The 19,281-nt window shown below is 41.3% G+C and overlaps 2 protein-coding genes across 4 annotated transcripts in view; one reads left to right on the top strand and one right to left on the bottom strand.

Moving 5' to 3' along the window:
- Positions 1 to 1,774: 1,774 nt before the first annotated feature.
- Positions 1,775 to 12,419, bottom strand: ntmt2 (N-terminal Xaa-Pro-Lys N-methyltransferase). Its single transcript, XM_067514588.1, has 4 exons — positions 11,987 to 12,419; positions 7,796 to 7,968; positions 5,474 to 5,726; positions 1,775 to 3,731 (listed from the first exon to the last, which is right to left on the bottom strand). Exons 1-4 carry the CDS (start codon positions 12,183 to 12,185, stop codon positions 3,475 to 3,477), a joined length of 882 nt encoding a protein of 293 aa, XP_067370689.1. The 5' UTR covers positions 12,186 to 12,419; the 3' UTR covers positions 1,775 to 3,474.
- A 2,972-nt stretch (positions 12,420 to 15,391) lies between these two features.
- kifap3a (kinesin-associated protein 3a) overlaps positions 15,392 to 19,281 on the top strand; it is a 28,716-nt gene continuing 24,826 nt past the window's right edge. For 2 of the 3 annotated variants that reach the window (XM_067513948.1, XM_067513947.1), the window contains exons 1-5: positions 15,393 to 15,563; positions 16,319 to 16,450; positions 16,667 to 16,812; positions 16,945 to 17,003; positions 17,137 to 17,278. In XM_067513948.1, coding sequence (XP_067370049.1) covers positions 15,532 to 15,563; positions 16,319 to 16,450; positions 16,667 to 16,812; positions 16,945 to 17,003; positions 17,137 to 17,278 — 511 coding nt within the window. In that variant the 5' untranslated portion in view covers positions 15,393 to 15,531. Of the gene's footprint in view, positions 15,564 to 16,318; positions 16,451 to 16,666; positions 16,813 to 16,944; positions 17,004 to 17,136; positions 17,279 to 19,281 lie in introns of all 3 variants that reach the window. The other variant, XM_067513946.1, reaches the window with a different exon arrangement.

Genomic DNA, 19,281 nt, shown 5'->3' with positions numbered 1-19,281 from the left:
CATACTGTGCATCATTTCATAAACCTAACGTCCTCATGAGTGTGTGGAGTTCATATGAGATAATGACTCAAGAATTGTAATCTGTGTATACTGGTACTGGTTAGTCTCAGCTAGTTATCAGGTGTGGAAAAAACTATTGATACGCTTGAGTATTGAAACGTTATGTTTGTGGTCCTGTAGTGATTCTCCAAAAAAAAAAAAATCATCTAACAGTTTACATGCAACATTTAGTGGCAGACAGTGGTTCATGTTGTCCTGTGTTTAAACCCCTTGACGCCTGGATAGATAGATTTTCTGCTGCTGTGGTTGCATGAAAAATAAACTTTTTTGCTCAGCTTTTATGCATATTGTTCTTTGTGTGTGCAGATTTCTTAAAACTGTAAAAATCTAATGTTGCCTTAGATGATCGCAACATATTCAGTCTTAATCCACGATGGAACAATGCATCTACACAAACATCATGACTGTCTGCCATCTGCCTCTTTGCTGTTTGCAATCCAGTTCCCTCCAGTCATGGGGGCTCCACCCAAACCAGACAAAATGTTTCTGCCTTAATCAGCGTTAATCAAGCCGTTAGAAGAGTCTGTCCACTTCTGATCCCGTATTTTGACATTTTACTTGTGCAGTTGATGCTCTGGCTTCGAGCTGAACTCTTCCCAGCAGACTTTCGTGTCTTAATCACACTTGACTTGCAAACAGTCTTGGTCTCTCCCCCCTGTGCTCTTCTTCCTCACCTCTGAAAGCCGCCTGAGACAGACTCGATCTGGACTCGAGCCCAAAGCTCTGCTCCGCTGATGTGACTGGACAAATTAATGTAACTCGGTTAATATATTCAAACTGCTGCCAAACGGCTGCAAAGGATATTGAGCAGTATTAGAAATGATAGGCTTGACTGTCAGCGATGCTAACCATTCCTGAAAAGGTGACAGCACATTTGGCTGCTATTTGCTCAGGGAGAGAGAGAGAAAAAAAAAAAAAAACACCTACAAGTTTAACTTTGGGGCATTTTGAACTATAATTCATACGGGATGTGGAAAATGTGTTCGGTCTATTCACATCTCAAAAGAGTCATTCTGACGAGGGAAACACGCCGCCGAGATCATCTCACGCCATCTCGCCTTTGACACTTTAGACGATTTTGCGCGTTCTCAGTGTCGAGCTACTCATTGACAAACTATCCTTTCATAAAAAGTTGAGGGAGCAACAACTCCACGCTGCTCCCGTTGAGAGCTCACGCACGCACATGGGGAATATTTGAGGCGACTCCTGGATGTGTTTCATGCAGACAACCTGACAGGCCTGAAAATGAAGCCAGGGCAGATATGAAAGCGGGCACTGTCTGTCAAAAGCAGGAAATAATCGACCCCCTCCATTCACCTCAAGGGCCCAGCTGAAAGTCATTAGCCCCAAACAATGTGCTGGTTCTACTGTTGGTCTTAAAAATGGTTATAATACTAAGGAGAATTACCATAACCATTTGAAAGGATCTCAATTATCTGGTGTGTTTTGATCCTGGAAGACTGCGGCTTGGTCACTGTCAGGGGTGTGGAGCGACTGAAGGAATGTTTAGGGAAAATTGGGCAGCGTTTATGTTCCAGCCTTGATTGTAATGGTCAGCGGTGATTAGCCATCTCTAATCCAGTTACCCTTTGTTTGAAACATGGGAAGAAAAACATTATAAACCAAAAGAGCATTCAAAAATCATAAAACTACATCCATATGCTTTCTGAATTTTTCTCCATGCAAAACAATGCCACTAAATCCCTTCAGCCCAGGAACATCAAATATACCGAAGTTTGATGACATTGATGCTTTACTGGAAATTTAAAGCAACACACACTGAGTCAAAGTCTGAGCATCACACAAAAGTATAAAACACACACTTTGATACAAATGAAATATTTACACCTGATTAGTCTCTGTTCCATGCACTTAATTCATATTATTTCCTCTGCCAAATTAAAGGACAGTGTCTACATGGCATTTACAATAAGGCCCGATCTCCACCTGGTATCACCATGTGGTCTGGATGTGGAGAAACACAAAAATGAAGATTTGAACGAAACGAGTACAGTACAGACACGTTTGTAAAAAAGTAGGCAAAGTTGAAAAGCAGCATTTGGAACGTCTCAGATCCACTTCCCTTTTTTTATGTTATGCTGATATCACAGATGTTTGTATTCATTTTTTTCTCATTAATCTACACTCATACCCTCAAAATGACAAAGTGAAAACAGAATGTTTAAAAAAAAAAAACAGACATCACATGTACGTAAGTGTTCATGAAAAAAGGGAAGGGGGGGTCTAAAAACTGCTCGAGCCTCATGTAGAGATGAGGAGCAGCTACAGAGGAGACTGAACAGCAAGTGTTCAGCCTGAAATGATACCGACTAACCAGCTGAAGGCATTTTCTTAGACTTTACATAGCTGAGTGATTTATACTGCTTTTGTGTGTGTGTGTTTGTACTTGTACTCCCCAATACATGGAAATATTTTCTTTCTGTCAGTGAATGTATTTAGTGAAAAATTATGTTTTAATGGGAATTTAATTCATCCAGTGTGTCACATTTGCAGTTCAGTTTAGGAGGCAGGTTTGTTCAATTCAGTTTTTCATTGTGAGTTTTGTACTTTTCCCATGTTGCCTCCACAACCTCCTCGTCATCTGCTGAAAGGTTTTGTGCTGCTTTTCATTCTCTGCACGATTTTCTCTTTCAGATTGGCCAACTGATGAAAATTCAGTCATTAACTGCCCATCTGTTGACCCTTGCTTTGCAATCTCTTAGGAGTTCTCTGCCATCCCACCTTGGATGGTCCACGTTCCCGTCATAACCAGGTGTAAATGTCAAGGCCTGTTAGAAGATGTCACTATCCAGATAAATGTAGATACACATGTTAACTGTACTGAACACATAAATGTACAATTTTTAAATCTCGTCTAACCTGATAGTTGTTGATATGCTGGGCTCACAGTGTAACATGTTTAATTTATTCAACAATCGATACAAGTCACTCCCTGAGAGGAGAAACCACAGTAACTCTGAATTCCCATTGTTGTGGTTCAGGCACAGGAAAAAGCTTCTCCCACTGAGAACTGAGTCTCTGTCCTGGATTTCATCAAGACTGAAAACCTGGAGGTGGTTGGCCAGACGATAAATTACGGTCGGGCTTTGTGGACGCGGTGTTACTGTGGAGGTTTAATTTCCCGGTAACAGCATTATTTCATATCCGCACTAAGCAGACAAAATCTTCCTCTGTCCATAAAATCTCCCTGGGTGCCATCACACCCTCCTTGCTGCCGTTTCATAATTTATCTCTTGGTGACATAGTGAAGATTTAGTTCTGTTATGTTCTAACGGTTGGAGAATTAATCACAAATTTAGACTTTAACACAAGTGGACCAATGTGGATTCAGCATTACGATGACCTCTCCTCTTGGTGTTTCATATTAACGTTCTTACGGCAATAATGCCTCTTCTATTTCATCCCGATCATCCAGACTGGCATGATGATCTCAGGGAAGCCTTCCTGCCTCTGGACAGCCAGGACCTCCAGACCAGCCGTAACAATGATGCTCCTCATGATGTCTATGTGGCGGCTGATGCTGCTGTCGATGGGGTCCAGCTTGCAGCCCTCCCGTGCCATATTGTCCTTTATTATAATGACGCCATTTGGACGCAGGCTCTTCTTACAGCGAATCAGGAAATTCATCAGGTCCTTGTCTGTTAGGTGACCTGGAGTGGAAAACACACAAGGAATCAAGAAACAAAACCATCACAACAGAGACACAGCACTCTTTGTTTCGTGTGGTCAGGACAGGCGTGGACATTACATCTGCATTTGTTCCCAGTCATTCATTCAAGCAAATTAGGCCCCAAATCCTTCTGCCCAGCTCCTCCTAGAGAAATACAACATGGGGCCCCTGAACAACCTGAGCGGGCTCCTTTCATCTCAAAGGAACAGAAAGTGCACTTAAAGCTCCCTGTGGGTGTTCAGATCCGCAGAAACACTGCCCACCTGCTGTCGGTTGTCTCGATCTTTTGGACACTACCTAAAGCTCCTGATGACAGGTGAGGATTTGGACAAGTGTTTAGATTTCTGGCTCTTCAGCTGCTAAAGGTTTCACTCTCTTCACCATGTGGTTTCTAGGTGTCTGTTTGTGTGTTCAGTGGCTTTGTAGTGCTCTTTAGAGTAGGTGGAACCAAAACAGCAAAGTTGTGGTCTAGATACAGCAAGTTAAACTGATCATTTATCATTACAAATTTGAAAAAAAGTCATGGGTCTCGATGTTAAAAGGTAACACGAAGGATATAATGCATTTATTTTCTCTCTTTTTTTTAGCTTTATTGCTCTGCAAGTCCTTTGCTGCTAAATACTTAGATTTTATTGGCTGTAAAATATTTATATAAAATAAAAGAAACATTTGAGGTATTTAATTTGAATTCATTTATATATTAAGTACTTTATCATTGAGAGAATCATTGGAAATAGCAGAGGAAAGTTAAATGATTATGGAAAAATCAAATGGATCAAAGGTTGAACTCTCCTCTGCACACGAACAAATATCAGTCTCACCTCTTACTTTGTTGTCATGATTCAGTATATGGACTCAAATGCAGGACCACCTGAACGGTCCACGGTGCTTATAACTAGAGTTCATTTACATAATAACATTAGCAAAACCTAACTTCTCTTACATGAACAACAAACCTAAATAACCACTCGAACAACAAGCAGAATTTTAACAAGAGCAAGGAAACAAACAAGGACAACTGTTTCTTGGAGCTGCCAGCCACGAAACCAAAGGCCTTCTGCTTACTCAGAATATATTTGTCCAAAAGTAATGCTGCAGGCGGAGGCAGAGTCGGCCCGAAGCGAACAGAAGGAATATTACCGAGTAGAGGATTAGTTACAGCACAGTAAAGAAGGGAGAAAGGCCACCAAGGTCCGAGGCAAGGAGATCCAGTTAACAAAGGTCTGATCCCAGCAGAGAGTGACTGCGAACAAGGAATTTAGTAGTGAGGTAAGGGGGCAGCTGGATGGCTCACTGGAATACACATCCACCTGGGCGACACACTTTTGGGCTCGCATGTGGAGACGCCAGCTGGCTGAGGAACAAGGAGTATCAAGCTAAGGAGTTTTAGACAGCAGAGATGGGGGGTTATGGGGCAGTGCAGGTACAGAAGCGTTGGCCGACTCCATAAAGGGAAGTGGAGGGGTTTCGTCCGGTCTGAGGACGCTTGTGTCTATGGAGCCACTTCCTGCAGCACAGGACTGTGGGACGACTAAGGACATCGCTAGTCACGGTTCAGGTTCGAGTGAAGAAAGACTCTAAACTGGGGGACTGTAACTGCAGCTTAGAGGGAGTGGTTCCACAGTTCTACAGTATAATGTTTCTGCCCATTCGCTCTTATTATTCATCCAGCTTCAGTTGTCGGATTTATGCACCTACTCTACATATGGCTCTTGTACTTACACGCCACCCACTGTATCCAGATGACATCATACTTGTCTTTTGGGGGTGTAAAATCTTGCAGGTTGTAGCAGTAGTACGTCTCAATCCGGTCGGCGTCATCGCCAAGGTACTCCTCGTGTGCGTGCAACAGGAAGTGCTCCATCATGTCTGCCATCTCTAGTTTCTCAAACACAGGAAGGAGGACGCCTTTAGCTACACGGCCGATCCCGGAGCCACAGTCCAGGGCGCAATGTGTGCCAGCCTTACCAGGACCCTACGGGTAAGAAAATACAACTTTATTTAAAGGTTTAGCCACAGAAGAAAAATTAGACATTTTCATTTCACAAAAAACTAAAAAGTACATATTAATTTCAGTTTTCCTGCAGCACATGACATGTCATAAAGGGGCTATATATATATATTGTGTGTTGCCAGATGTCAAGACTCAGATCCTCAAAAGCACCGATAGAACAAACGAGTTGAGCTCAGTTCCTCAGGGCAAAGAAACTATGAACTTTATCACAGACAAACCAAAAGTCCCCTCACATGAAGCCTGCTGGGTTTTAACTCCGCATTTGCTATTCTGACCTCACTCCAACCCCTCCACACCAGGGGCCCCATTGTATCATTATATGAAAAATGGGGCCCCGAGGAGCTCCGAGTTTGTTACAGGCTTCCTGGTTTCTGTGAATTACTGCCATATTGCTCCATGTGTATGTAACTTGGTTTAATCTGTATGTATTTAAAATATATTTGCTACCGGGCTTATTTTTAATGGAGATGTCAGGTATAAACAGGAGCTGTTCACAGCCAAGGCGGAGACGAGGGTGATGTGCAGCTGAGCACACGCTACACAAGTTGATTCACAAGTTTTTGGTTCATCAGTCAGGTTCTTTGCATTCAAGAGGGAAGTTAAAAACAGACCTTCTGTACATTCAACAGAAACAAAAGTCAAAGTTAAAAGAAACTTTCAATGAGAAAGAATTTCCAGCGCCAGACATTAGCATATTAGCACCATTACCATATTTCTATGATTAATGGTCTTCACTATATGTAAACAATGTCAGTCAGCCACGAGTTTTGTTTAGTTTTATTCCACTTAGTTGTGGATGATTAGGTCCACGTTTTGTGGTGCAAACGTGCTCCCTGTGCAATTGTGGATTGTTCTGATTGATTTATAAAACTCAAACTCAGATTTGAATGTGCTGCAGTCTGAATCTGAATGCATTATAGTTTACTGATAATCATTCGTTTTCCATTATCTAACAGTGCTGTTCTGCAGCTTCTCACTGGCCCTAACATCAGCCCGGCAGAGCACTGGTTAGGCCAGTAAATTTCAACAATCATCACAATTAATCAGTAAAGTTAATCAATAATCAGCATTGTAAGTAATGTACGAAGCACAAATTTGCAGCCTTTTGTGGTTTAGTTTTAAACATTTCAAATTGCCATTTATTTTTTATTTTTTTTCAAATATTTTATTTGCTATTCCATACAGATTAATGAATAAATAATTTGACTGCAGCACTGATCCCGTTTTTTGCCATGAAAATCCCTGAACCTTATTTATAGTCATTATTATGAAGCCTACTTTGCGAGTGACTACAATCTTGTGACAGACATAACTTGAATGCTGAGAATAGAAAAGTGACATTTAACATATCCACTGTACGGTATTGTGCTCACCACTAGTGGTGAACACTGGATCGAAACTGAGCTGCGTTAAACCAGAGCTTGTTGTGTTTACATTAGCACCAGTGGAAATGGAGCCACTTAGTCATCTGTAGTCCCTTTAAAGCAGTTTATAATTAGAGCTTCTGTAAAACTGATCCTCTGAATAACCTAGCTTCCTGGCCAAACCATTCTCCTGAATTAGCACTTGCACTCTCCCAACATCTAAAAAAAAACCTCAGTCCACACTGAGTGCACAAAGAGATGCATGTGTGCACACAGGAGGTTTTCATAATGCAGAAAATGTAGTTCCTCTGGAAAATTAAGAAGAGTGTCCCTCCCTTTTAACTATGAACAAATTAGTGCTTGTAAAAATGACCCTAGTACCAGCTGATTAACAGCTACAGGCTCAGCGTGCTCTGTGTGGGTGTTTATGAGGCTGGCATCAAGTCTGTCCTACTATTAGACACTGCACCAAGGCCTCCTCCCACATGAAAAAAGGTGGAAATCTTTTTATACAGTAAAACCTAAAATAGGTTTTGACACAGAGCTTGTAAATCACTATATTGGTGGACAGTAGTATACAGACGATGGAGATGCAGCGGAGCTTCTCGCGTGTCCCAGATTCCCCCCAAGCCTGATTATAAAGTTAAAACGTGAGCTGTGACTCACCACAAACCTCTTGAGAAACTGCCGCGATGCCTCGAGATCAATATTGGATATCTCAACAAAATCTCCCATCATGCCCTCTTCGGAGGCAGGGACGTCCTCGTAAAACTTCTGAGCTCTGTAGTAGAACTGTTTCTCTCCTTTGATGTACTCACAGGTGAGTGGGTAGAGCTTCACTGTGGGGACACACGGACACACAGAGACACATCAGAAGACAGGTGGGTAGGATGAAGCAAACACAGTACAAACTGGGCTGCTGTCTGGACTATTTAAGAGACGTCCAACAGAAGTTACAGTCGACACTGAGTCCAGATGAGGATCGGTTGTGACAGAAAAGTGACCTTAATTAGTTCCTCGTCTCACTGTTGTTCACTAATATCCTGAGCTCTCTTTTGGGTACTGCAGCTACATGTGCATGTACAAGCATTCACCCGTATGTCAGTTTACAAAAGCGGCTCTCACTATAACCATGGACTGATTCAGAGATAGAGGTAAAAAGCCCCCCACCCTGAGGACGCCCAGACCGAAGACACAGAAGGGCCACGGAACTAGCGCAAGCATAGTGTTTTAGTCATTTAATTGAAATTATTTTGCAACTGTCTGTTGTTGTCTCTGAATGTTTGTGTCTTCTTGATGTTTAACAACTGTTTGTGGTCATTTTGTGTGTCTTTAATTACATTTTCTCTTCTTTTTTGTATTGTAGTTGTAATGTGCCAGTTGTTGTCCTGTCAGGCTCCCTAGGACCACTTGGTGATCCATCCGTGACTATGAAAGATGTTAGGAACACACATGTTGTGTTCTTTTTTTTTAAACAAGAAAAAAAAGAAGTGGGAATTCACACACTTGTAATCCGGGAAATGTAATGTTGCCTCATCTTCGCTTGTTATTTATTTATTTATGTGATAGCCAGCATGACCACGTTTAATCAATTTTATAACAGTCTGCCCAAACCACTGACACATTCTCTGGAGACCATGAAAATCCACAGTGAATTGTAATTTTAGCCTTTAACAGACTCACGCAGTGGAAAATATCGCCACCAATCAAAAATGGTTAATGATGACTGCTAAAATGTAAGGTTACAGTATAGTGGCTGCTCAGTGACAGCAGCGACTGGCTCCCCTGGACCCTTAACACTATATAAGCTGCCGGCTAGTGGCCGTGGATAGATGAAAAAGGTAAATTAGATCCAGTTTTAGGCTGCTCATAATGATGTACGGCCAGGCTATTTGCAACATACACCACAGCAGTGGACTGGCCCTGCATGGAGAAGATCACTGTAATCTCACAGGAAATGTAGAATGATAATTTGATTACCCAAAGACTATAAATAAAGACGCTGCTCTAATCCTGCACTCGGTCCACCTGTTACATGTTCTAAGATTTGCTGATGCGAATACACCGTTGTGCATTTCTGAATGTTTGTAGGTGGATAATTAGTTACTACAGTGTTACTACGAAACTACGAGCCTCAAAGGATCCTTCTGTAGCCAAACTACAAGAGTTCTCACTCAGGGCAGATACTGTTTCAAAGGTTTACTACAACTTTTTTTGTTAATAATCTGTTTTTAACGACACTGACATTAATAAACGTCACATCTGGCTGCCTAAATGATCCCAGCCGTAAGAAAAGAATAAATCCTGCAGGATGAATGCACCGTTTCTACAGGCTTAGGTGACATGTTCCTGATATAAGAGAGGTGGGGGTCATGGGGAATGTGTGTCCACTTGTCAAGAATCTCAAGGGGCAGAATTCATGAGACTGCAGTGAAATATAACCAGGGGGGATTCATTACCAGCTGGACTCCCTCCTCCATGCTAGAAGCCTCAGTGTGAGGCAGAGAGCCGAGATTCACGCTAAAAACAAGGTGTAGAATCAGACAAATCCTGCCACGTATCATGTGACCCCTCAGGAAGGGTAAGTATAGAAACATCGAGCAAGACCGAGAAGGGAGGAAGGACGTCTGCCAAGGAAGTGTCAATCCAGTGCCACCGAGTCTGTCTTATCACTCACCTTCAAAGTGGACAAGTTCAACACAAGATGACCTTTGACCTACTACCTCATGTTACCGAAGAAGATGTGGTTAAATGAGTCTGGAGTTTAAAGTCTTAGGCTTATGTTTTAAATATAATCACGCCCGTCTGACACGTTTTATCTTTTGCTTGTCACTCAGTGCATGAAGGCATTGAAAAAAGAACAACAAATATTTGGTGAAGTTCATTTAAAGTTCCCTAGTCTGATTGCAGTATTCTGGCTGCCTTGTATAGCACTTAGTGACATGATTTAATGCTTTCATGCTTGACACGCCAAACCATTAATGGGCCTTGTATCGAGTTAGTGGTAAGAAAGTAAAGCGTCTGTGAGGCAGAGTGGCCAGCAGATTGAGTTCTCCTGTTTTATGCAGCTTGATCACATGATGAACAAGTGACACACTAGAGAGGAAAAGCTTCCACTCAAACTTCACACCTTCATCAACGAAGAGTATTTTCACAATTATGATATGCTTGGTAACTGACTCAAAACCAAAGCCTCCACTCGTTGCCTTTATGTTAAGAGAATATGTAGATTCACTAGCTAATTCTTGGGTAGTTAATGACTGGAAATGCTTAGAAAAGACCTTCCATCAGTTCACTCACTGACATATTTATTCTGTCACTAGAAAAGCTTCAGCAGTTTCTGAAGAAATTATGTGGAGAGAGATGAGACGGAAAAAACATGCAGATTTTCAAAAGTTAGTGTGTATAAAGTTGAAAAAGTGGAATTCAACAAGAAAATGCTGACTGTGTTAGAAGTATCACAAAGTAGAAGTAATAGAGGGTCCGACAGTATAATGCAGTAGTATCTGGTGCCGACAAATACATTGTTAAAGACTCAGCAACACAGACACTGGCTGCTAGTGAACAGAGAGGGGCGAGTCACAAACACACCTACACCTCGTTACTGTCTGTACGTCCAGACTGGCAGGTCCTGGAAGCTTCAACAAACTCAGTGATGCCTTTATTTATGAATAGGTGGTGAGTTACAATAGAGCGAGAGCTGTTTGCACTGCTGCAATGTGTCTTATAAGAACAATTGAAGCCACCACTTCCAATTCAGCATTATGTTGGTAACAGTACAGTACCTCTTTCTTATGAACATCAGACTGGAAGCAGCTACTGTATCTGGGTTTAAATAGTCAGTGCGACATGTCGGTGTTCTGGAAGTGCAAGCACCAGCTTCTCAGTTTGACTCAGCAACTTCTAATTACCCATAGAGAGATTAGTAACTAAATATATCGTTCAATGCTAACAAAATGCTCCTTGTTCAAGTCAGATAATATACCTTTTACTGAGGAGTGGGTCGTTTGGACTTACAGGACAATGTAAACTGTATATTTTGTTATTTGTCCAAGATTCTCTTGATTTAAAATGTGATAAACACAACAGTAACAGATGCACATGGTATTTGGTCTCAGCACAAACAATCATGTTCACACACAAGCATGAGTAAGTACAGACCCCCTGTGTTGACACGTGTGTTTGGTTTTAAATGTCCTTTGTAGGGCAACTGTCTGAAACTTCCTTTGGCAAAGCTTCACTGTCGTGTGTTTTATAGAAAATAAAAATGAAAGAATTCTATATTAGTGAATTCCAAAATATTAGCATTTTGAAGATGTTTATGTATTCATTGATAGTCATTTTAATATTCTTATAAAACAGGACGCTCTTCAGTTGGTTGCAGTTCAAACTATCTGGCTCAAATCCTGCATACTTTACGTTCCTTTTAGCCATTTTCAAAATATGGAAGCATGTCAAAGTACTTTCCTACTTCCCAGGCAGTGATTCGGTCTCTTTATTTCAATGTGAAAATCACCTTGCATGAATGATGCATGTTGAATTTTGCTAAACATTGCAACTTCGTGTTGCAGAATCCTCTACGGCAAAAACTTATATCCACGTTCACATCGTGTGCGATGAAGATATTTGTTAAAGAGGTGCAAGTTCAAAGTCCTTATAAGTTTTTGACCAGAAGTCTGTGACTGACTGAAAAGGAAAGTGAACTACAATATTTAAACTTTTACTGTATACGTCAAAACCAAAAGATGCAAAGCAACCAACATGCTGTTTGTTTGGTCCATTCCTCAGAAGGGTCAACGCTTGTAAATCTGGACCTTTTGACTATGTCAGGGTGGGCCTTTGTGAGGCTCTCCTTACCCAGTGGAATCTTCTCCAGCAGGTACAGGTAGCTGGCAAAGAACTCGCTCCTCAGCGTGTGGTGCAGGTGGAAGGACATGCTGTGGCGGCACATGGTGTCATCGGTTCCTTTCCAACGATCCCTGAACGCCAAGTGAGCCCCCTTGTACTCAACGTTGGGTGTTGAGCTGCTGCCGTCATCTTCAAGTGAAATGTCCATTTTGGCTGTGCGTTATCCAGAAGATTTTGCCTTAGTACTGTCAGAATCGAGAAACACTCTGCGTGTTATGGTGCCCGTCTGGGAGACTGTTTCTCCAGCTGCTGCTATATCTGTCTAGCGGAGTGTTCAGCACGTCTCTGCCCAGTTCAAGTGATAAGCAGAGATCTTTTTCAGTGGGCAGTGCTCAGGACATCCCGCCAGATTTACAGATCACCTGCTAGGGACACTTATGAGGAGTGGGGGGGAACAAACATGCATGCACAAAGGTGACTGGACTGCAGGCAGCAATGGCCAGAAGAACATGAGTGGACGTATATCCAACCTTAAGCCTTGCCTGTCATGTAATGCAGCACTAAAATTAGTCACGTCTTCTCCTGTTTGCATGCAAATGTACTATCGGTTGTCACTACAGCCTTTGTATCACTTAACCCCAGTTTGTACCTGTTAAGTAATAGTATTGGAATGGTAACCAGCCAGGCTAAATTAGTTCAACATTTATGCATTTATTCACTTTCTTCCCAAGACCAAAAAAAAAAGAACTTGAGCACCAACAGTAGATTTGCTCGCCTCTGAAAATAGTCTCCAACAAATGCTCCATTTCCTCCTGTCAACCTGTTGAAAACTACGCTAGCCGACAGTTTTAAGGAATAAATTACCCTTGTTTATAAAAATAAAACTACATATTTGTGAGATATCTTAGACGACATTCATCATTCATTCATCTTTTCCTTTAGAGGTTCAACATGCAGCATTTCTGCCTGAGTTTCTCACTTCTGTCATCTCACCACTTATTCCACTACCTGCTCAGGTTGGGGTGAGTTACAGTAGGTTGATGGTTTAACGAGCTGTTAGCACTTCCCAATCTTGACCCAACAAATAAATTCACTTTGCAGCTTTGCGGAAAACATCCATAACAGGTGTAGATGTGCCTGATTTGTGCCTGAGAGAAACGCAGCAACTGATACTGACTTTTGAACTAATTAGGGGAACATATTCTTGTAACACAGTCATTCACCTAATGAGCAGGGAACACTTTATATTTGACCTCTAACACAAATAATATTCTGATGTATCAATCATGAGCCACAAGCCAAATTTAGAGAGGTGACATCAGCTGTCACATAGCTCGGGAATGACTGATGCAGAGACAAGCAAATAGCTCCTGGAGAGCAGATCTACCATGTTACTCTATCTATTCTATGTAATGGGCCTTTGTTTATTTCTTACTTAACTACAGTAAATACAGGAGTTGGATGGTGGATATTCCGTGATTTGTTCCGTGATCTGCTGCATTCTGCCTTCATTCACAATGCTGATTTCAGGCTTGTAATAAATCAATTGCATTATATTGGAAATAAACAGATTGTTCTAAATGTTTTCGATTTAGGAACTTTTCTGATAAGCTTCTCTACAACACAAAGTACAGTGAGCATAAATAAGCACATGTGCGAGAGTTCTGGTTTTTTTAAGACTTTCCACTGTTTGCTGTTAAGTTACGTGATAAGCTGCAGTCAGTGACCTAATGTTTGGATTTTAAACGGAATCCATACACAGAGATACAATGTGTCATAAAGAGAAAATTCAGGCTGCATAAAAATTCTAATTAGTCTCAAGCTCACGTGTCCTTTTCTTTAACCTTACTTCAGGTTATGTTCAGTGTTATAACCCAGACTCACCCTGGTGGCCTCTGTGACTTCACCCTGTAGCCAGACTATCCATCATCTGCACACGGAGCCCAGATTTGTTTCATTTTAATAACCACAGTGAAGGAGAGTTTCTGACTTTCATCCTAAAATTTCTTCCTAAATTTGGTTCTGTTGCTTTAAAACACGTGTGTACTGCACTTTCACTTGGAAAGAAAATATGGTACTGTACTGTTTTGGGATTCAACACAACAGTCCTGTGTGAAACATTTTTAATTAACGTTGCACAGAGGTGTTGGTTTATTGGACTCAGGGGTTTTGTACGAGCCAACGGGAGTTTTCTCTGTGTTGGTTCTCCGTTTGTACTGCGTCTTAAAAGGTTCGGTAAATAAAGAAATGTATGTAAAGTGTCACATAACTGCCTTTGAAGTGTTTTACCTTTGAAGTTTCTGTGGAATTAATTTGTGGAACGTGTTCTTTAGAATTTTCTGGTTATCAGCTCAATTGTGGGACGTGGAATTCAATGAATGTTCAGTGTTTTATCATAGAATGATCTCCGAGTGTACTCCAGTGCACAAACACACTACATACAGACTTAGTTCAACTCCTGTGTTTTTGTGGTCCATGCCCAATAAAATCTATTGATAGGTTCCAAATAACAAAGCCTGGCTCCTTAAAACAGGTTTTAAAAACTATCAAGGTGTTTCTGAAGTTGTTATAGCGCCTACCCGAGTATTTCTAGCATATGTAACAAGGTAAATCAGATATTTGTTTTGTATTTTGTTGAACACATTTACACATAATTTAAAACTTATTTCGAGTTATTTCCTGTCGGACCTTTTAAAAATATAGAAGATCAGATCAAGCTTTATTAATTCCACAGTGGGGAATCATAGAATGTCCTTGGCAGAGGCCTGCACACTCCAAGGGGGATCAGTCTCCTCAGACTTTGGCCCTTCTTGTACAGGGGGCCTGTGTTGTGGGACCAGTCCAGTTTATGCTTGAGCTGAACACCCAGGTACTTAGAACTGTCCACTCTCTTAACGTCCAGGCCCTGGAAGTTCACTGGTGTTCGAGGTAGTGTCCTTCACCGGATCTCTATCACCATCGCCTTCGTCTTACTGGTGTTTAAGCAGAGGTGGATGTGCTCACAGCAGTTCACAAAGTCCATGATGAAAGACACAGCTGAGTCATCGGAGGACAGTCTGGAGATGACAGCGGTTACTAATATGTTGCTAATGCTTTAATAACTCATTCTTCAACTAAATGATTCTATTCAGCTCTGGGCCTATTCTCATATCTTTCTCGAGTGGAAAATGAAATAACCTAAAATAAAAAATGTAACTTAATATTAACAGAAGTATGTATATATTATTTTATATATAACATTTTATATTATAACATTTTATTTTACACGGGTAGTATATTATATTAGGCTTTGTTATATACATTTTATTTACCAATTTTAAATGTGTATGTTTTCCCATAGTTTCTGAACGTGAATCCGATGGGGGTGAGTTCCAGCGGACTTCCAGCCTCCGGAGCCACAGGTGGCAGCAGTGTCTCCGGGACGCTTGTTTCGGATGCCGGGGAGCGGCGCCGCCTCCTAGGCAACAAGCTGAGGAGATAAATAACATCCGCCCCTCACCAGCAGCCGTGGCCGCCTGACATGAGAGAAACTCGCTCTTAGTTTTTCATCTAACATGGAACCCGGAGACCCGCGCTATCTGAAAAGGTAACGGCGGCTGCTAGCGCGTTTACTCTGGGAGCTTAATCCTTAGGTTCGTCAATAAAACGCCCGCGGGATGTTCGTTGACAGCACGACAGCACATTTAATTGAATGACTGCAGCGATAACTGACTATGGACCCAAGTGACAGCAAAAATATTGATAATAATTCTATTTTTTTATATGACTTAGAGCAATGACAGAGCGTTTGTTGGCAGATTATAGTGGCCACCGCTAACATTAGCCGTCAGAGCCCAGTGTTAGCCGTGTACCGGCTAACGGCAACGGGGCAACGAGATCCAGTCATTTGAGGATGTGAACGAACAAAAGACGCGTGACATCCAAAGATAATCGAGCTGTTGTTATCGTCTGGCTGGTGACCGTTTTCACTTTTGCTTAAAATAACGTTCGGGTTCTGTGAAAATGTTTGAATAGAGGGAGAAAAGGTGCAGCGGCAACGTTAACATTGACCTGGTGTTTCCAATGGGCTTTTTCAACGTTAACCTGATTAGGGAGATTTTACAGGCCTCATCTGTGTTGCTGTGGAAACGTGTAGCTCTGATGCAGCTCAGTCCCGTTGGAACCATCACAATCTGGAAGCTGGCAGAGCATCATTGTCTTCTCCAGCTCTGCGTGTCACATAAACATGCAGTGGCCTCAAGATCTACTTACCACAGTCGGAGGCCAACATGGCAAATGTTGTTACATACCCTTATTTGAGTTTTAGTCAATGTGAATTGTATCTTTGTGTGTTACCCACAGGCGCGTGAGGGGCTGTACTCTGGATGTCCACCCAACTGAGAAAGCTCTGGTTGTTCAGTATGAGGTGGAGGCAACTATCCTGGGGGAGCTGGGAGACCCCATGGTTGGAGAACGCAAAGAGTGTCAGAAAATGTAAAAATGGCACACGTTGTCTAAATAATGCCATTTTGAATATTACCTTTGACACAGATTATTGTAGTAAAGAGCAACTACCTCTGTGTGTGATTATCAAAGTCCCAGGTTGCATCTTTTTTAGGATCATGATTTTGTCATCCAGATAGTGTTTTTGAAGCTTGTACTCTCTGAAAACCTGGGATTTATTGTTGTTTTCATCTTTGCTGCCCTCAGTATTCGCCTGAAAAGCCTAAATGCGAACACAGACACCTCGTCCTTGGCTCAGAAGGTGGTGGAGGAATGTCGGCTGATTCACCCGTCTAAACTCCGCGAGGTGGAGCAGCTGCTCTTCTATCTGCAAAACCGAAAACAGTCAAATGGTACTGGAGAGTTTAGTGTGACCGCATCAAGTTAATGTTACACGCCGATACATTCATCATTAAAAGTGTTCCACATTGTAATCGTTCTGTCACCACAGGCCTCTTTGTGATGCTTAGCTTTGCCATTTACAGAAAACCAAGAAAAGAAATGCATTTCACCACGAGACTTCAAGCCCTACACAGGAGTAGAGGTAGGATCAGAGAGGAATGATTGATGTCCATATTGTGTTTAGTACATTCCATTGTAAATTATACTCGTGAGTACAATATAGAAGTCACCCAGTCCTGACGCTGAGCGTACTGTGTGGTTTTTACTTCCTCCAGCTGGATGAGGAGGCAAGCATCAACAACATTGATGAGTATGTGGAGCTGCTCTATGAGGACATCCAGGAGAAGATCAGAGGAGCCACACTCATCTTCCAGCTTGCTCGTAATCCTGACAACCTGGAGGAACTCTTACAGAACGGTACCTTGTTCTGTTTTAGTTGGCACTTTGAGTGTAAATATTCAGGTCACCCAAATTAAAAAAGAAAAATATTTCCCATTTAGTATAATATAGAATACTATGTATTTTATGTACTTTTAAAGTATTAAAAATGGCTTGCAAGTATGTAGCATGTTGATGCTCTCTAACTGCTGATCCAAAAGGCTGCGTATTGAATCCCAATACCACTTTTTGGTAGTAACTAAAATATGTCTGTAGTACAAAGTCCTGGAAGTCGTCTGTGCACCAACACAAGGTTGTATCTGCAAATATTCTGCCAATGATTGGCATCTGATGATCCCATCACAAAAGCTCCCAAACACAAGTCTTCAGCTCTGTGGTCCCACAAAGGTGTAACAAGCCACCTAACATTGCACACTCAGCAGCCTCACTCCCAGTATTCAAATAACTGACAACAATACTCCTCCGCAACCTCTCATGCACCTAAATCTTAGAACTTTTTTTAATCTGTCCTTTTTTGCGCTTGGATCTCATGACACAGAAATGCTTCTTCTCATAGCACTTTGCTTCAATATCTTCTCCTTGACTTTTACTTGTACAGTAAGTCGCTTTGGATAAAAGCATCTTAAACAGCTGTCTCCCACTTCTTATTACTTCTTCCTGTTGTTTTTCTGGCTTGGTTGTCAAATAATATGTTTTGGCATTATGGCTGGCTCCAGGACACAATCAAGGACATTTTTTAAGGTCCTCTCATTGACCGATCAATAAATTAAATGAGAGAATAATTTGCAATATTTATTGATGACAATAATACAACTCCAATTCCAAAGAAGTTGGGATGCAATGATTTGCAAATCTTATCAACCCATATTTTATTCATAATAGAACATAACATAGAATAGGACATAATACATATCAGATGTACATACATTTTCTAAAAAATATTAGATCATTTTGAATTTGATGGCAGCAACATATCCCAAATGAGTTGGAACAGGAGGGTGTTTGCGATTGTGTAGCATCCCCTCTTCCTTTAACAACTGTCTGTAATAAAGCTCCTACGCATCCAGTTTTGTCCAAAGTCTTCATAGTTTTACAGTGAGGAACATTTTTCTGAAATTGTTCCACCAGTTTAGGCGTAGTGTGTCACAGATTATTGAAGCCCTGCTCATCTTTACAGGCTCTGCCTCTCTGAAATTTTCCTTTTATACCCCGTCGTGTTACTGAGCTGTTGCCAGTTAACCGAATTAGTTGTCAAGTGCTCCATTTGTTTTTGATTTGTACCAATTACTTTTCCAGCCTTTTGTTGCGCCTGAGATAATATTTTCTATGAAATGGCAAAATATCTGTTTCATCATCTGATATGGTGTTTATGTTCTATTGTGAATACAATCTAGGTTCATCAGATTTTCAAAACATTGCATTCTGTTTTTAATTAGGTTTTACATACTGTCCCAACTTCTTTGGAATTGGGCTCGTAGTAATACTTTTTTTAATTTTTTTTAGTAATTACTTGAAGCCTTTGTCAGGTGGTTACATATGGGGAGTAAATCGTTGATATCTCCTGTATTTGTTTAAAGAAGGGTTTGGTGTTATGGCCATCTGCTGACTGTTGGTACAGTTATCATTTGAAGTTCTAACTGAGCAAACAGCTGAACAAACAGTCAGCTGTTGATTTCATCTGCTGAGAAAGACCATGGGAGGGAAATGAATGCTCCATGTGAAGTGTTGTTTGACATAGTACTATTTCCTTTATTTTTTTGAATGCTTTTAATTCCTTGGAAACCAAGTCATCAGTTATCAAGTGCAAACCTAATATTTGGAGGAAAATCATTCAAAGAACATAATATGTTGCCTGCTAATATGAGCTCAATTTTATCAGCTTGTCCAATCTGCTCCTCCTTGACTTGCAAAGAAAACAGCTCAGCTTCAGTTCTGCTCCCTTCCGTGACAACTGGGCTGTTTCTTGAGCAACAGCACGGAGCCATCAACTTCTGCAGCCTTCGTGAGATGGCACAGTTTCA

Source organism: Channa argus, chromosome 8 (genome assembly GCF_033026475.1).
Source record: "Channa argus isolate prfri chromosome 8, Channa argus male v1.0, whole genome shotgun sequence".
NCBI lineage: Eukaryota > Metazoa > Chordata > Actinopteri > Anabantiformes > Channidae > Channa > Channa argus.
This window is presented reverse-complemented; position numbering and strand designations above follow the sequence as displayed.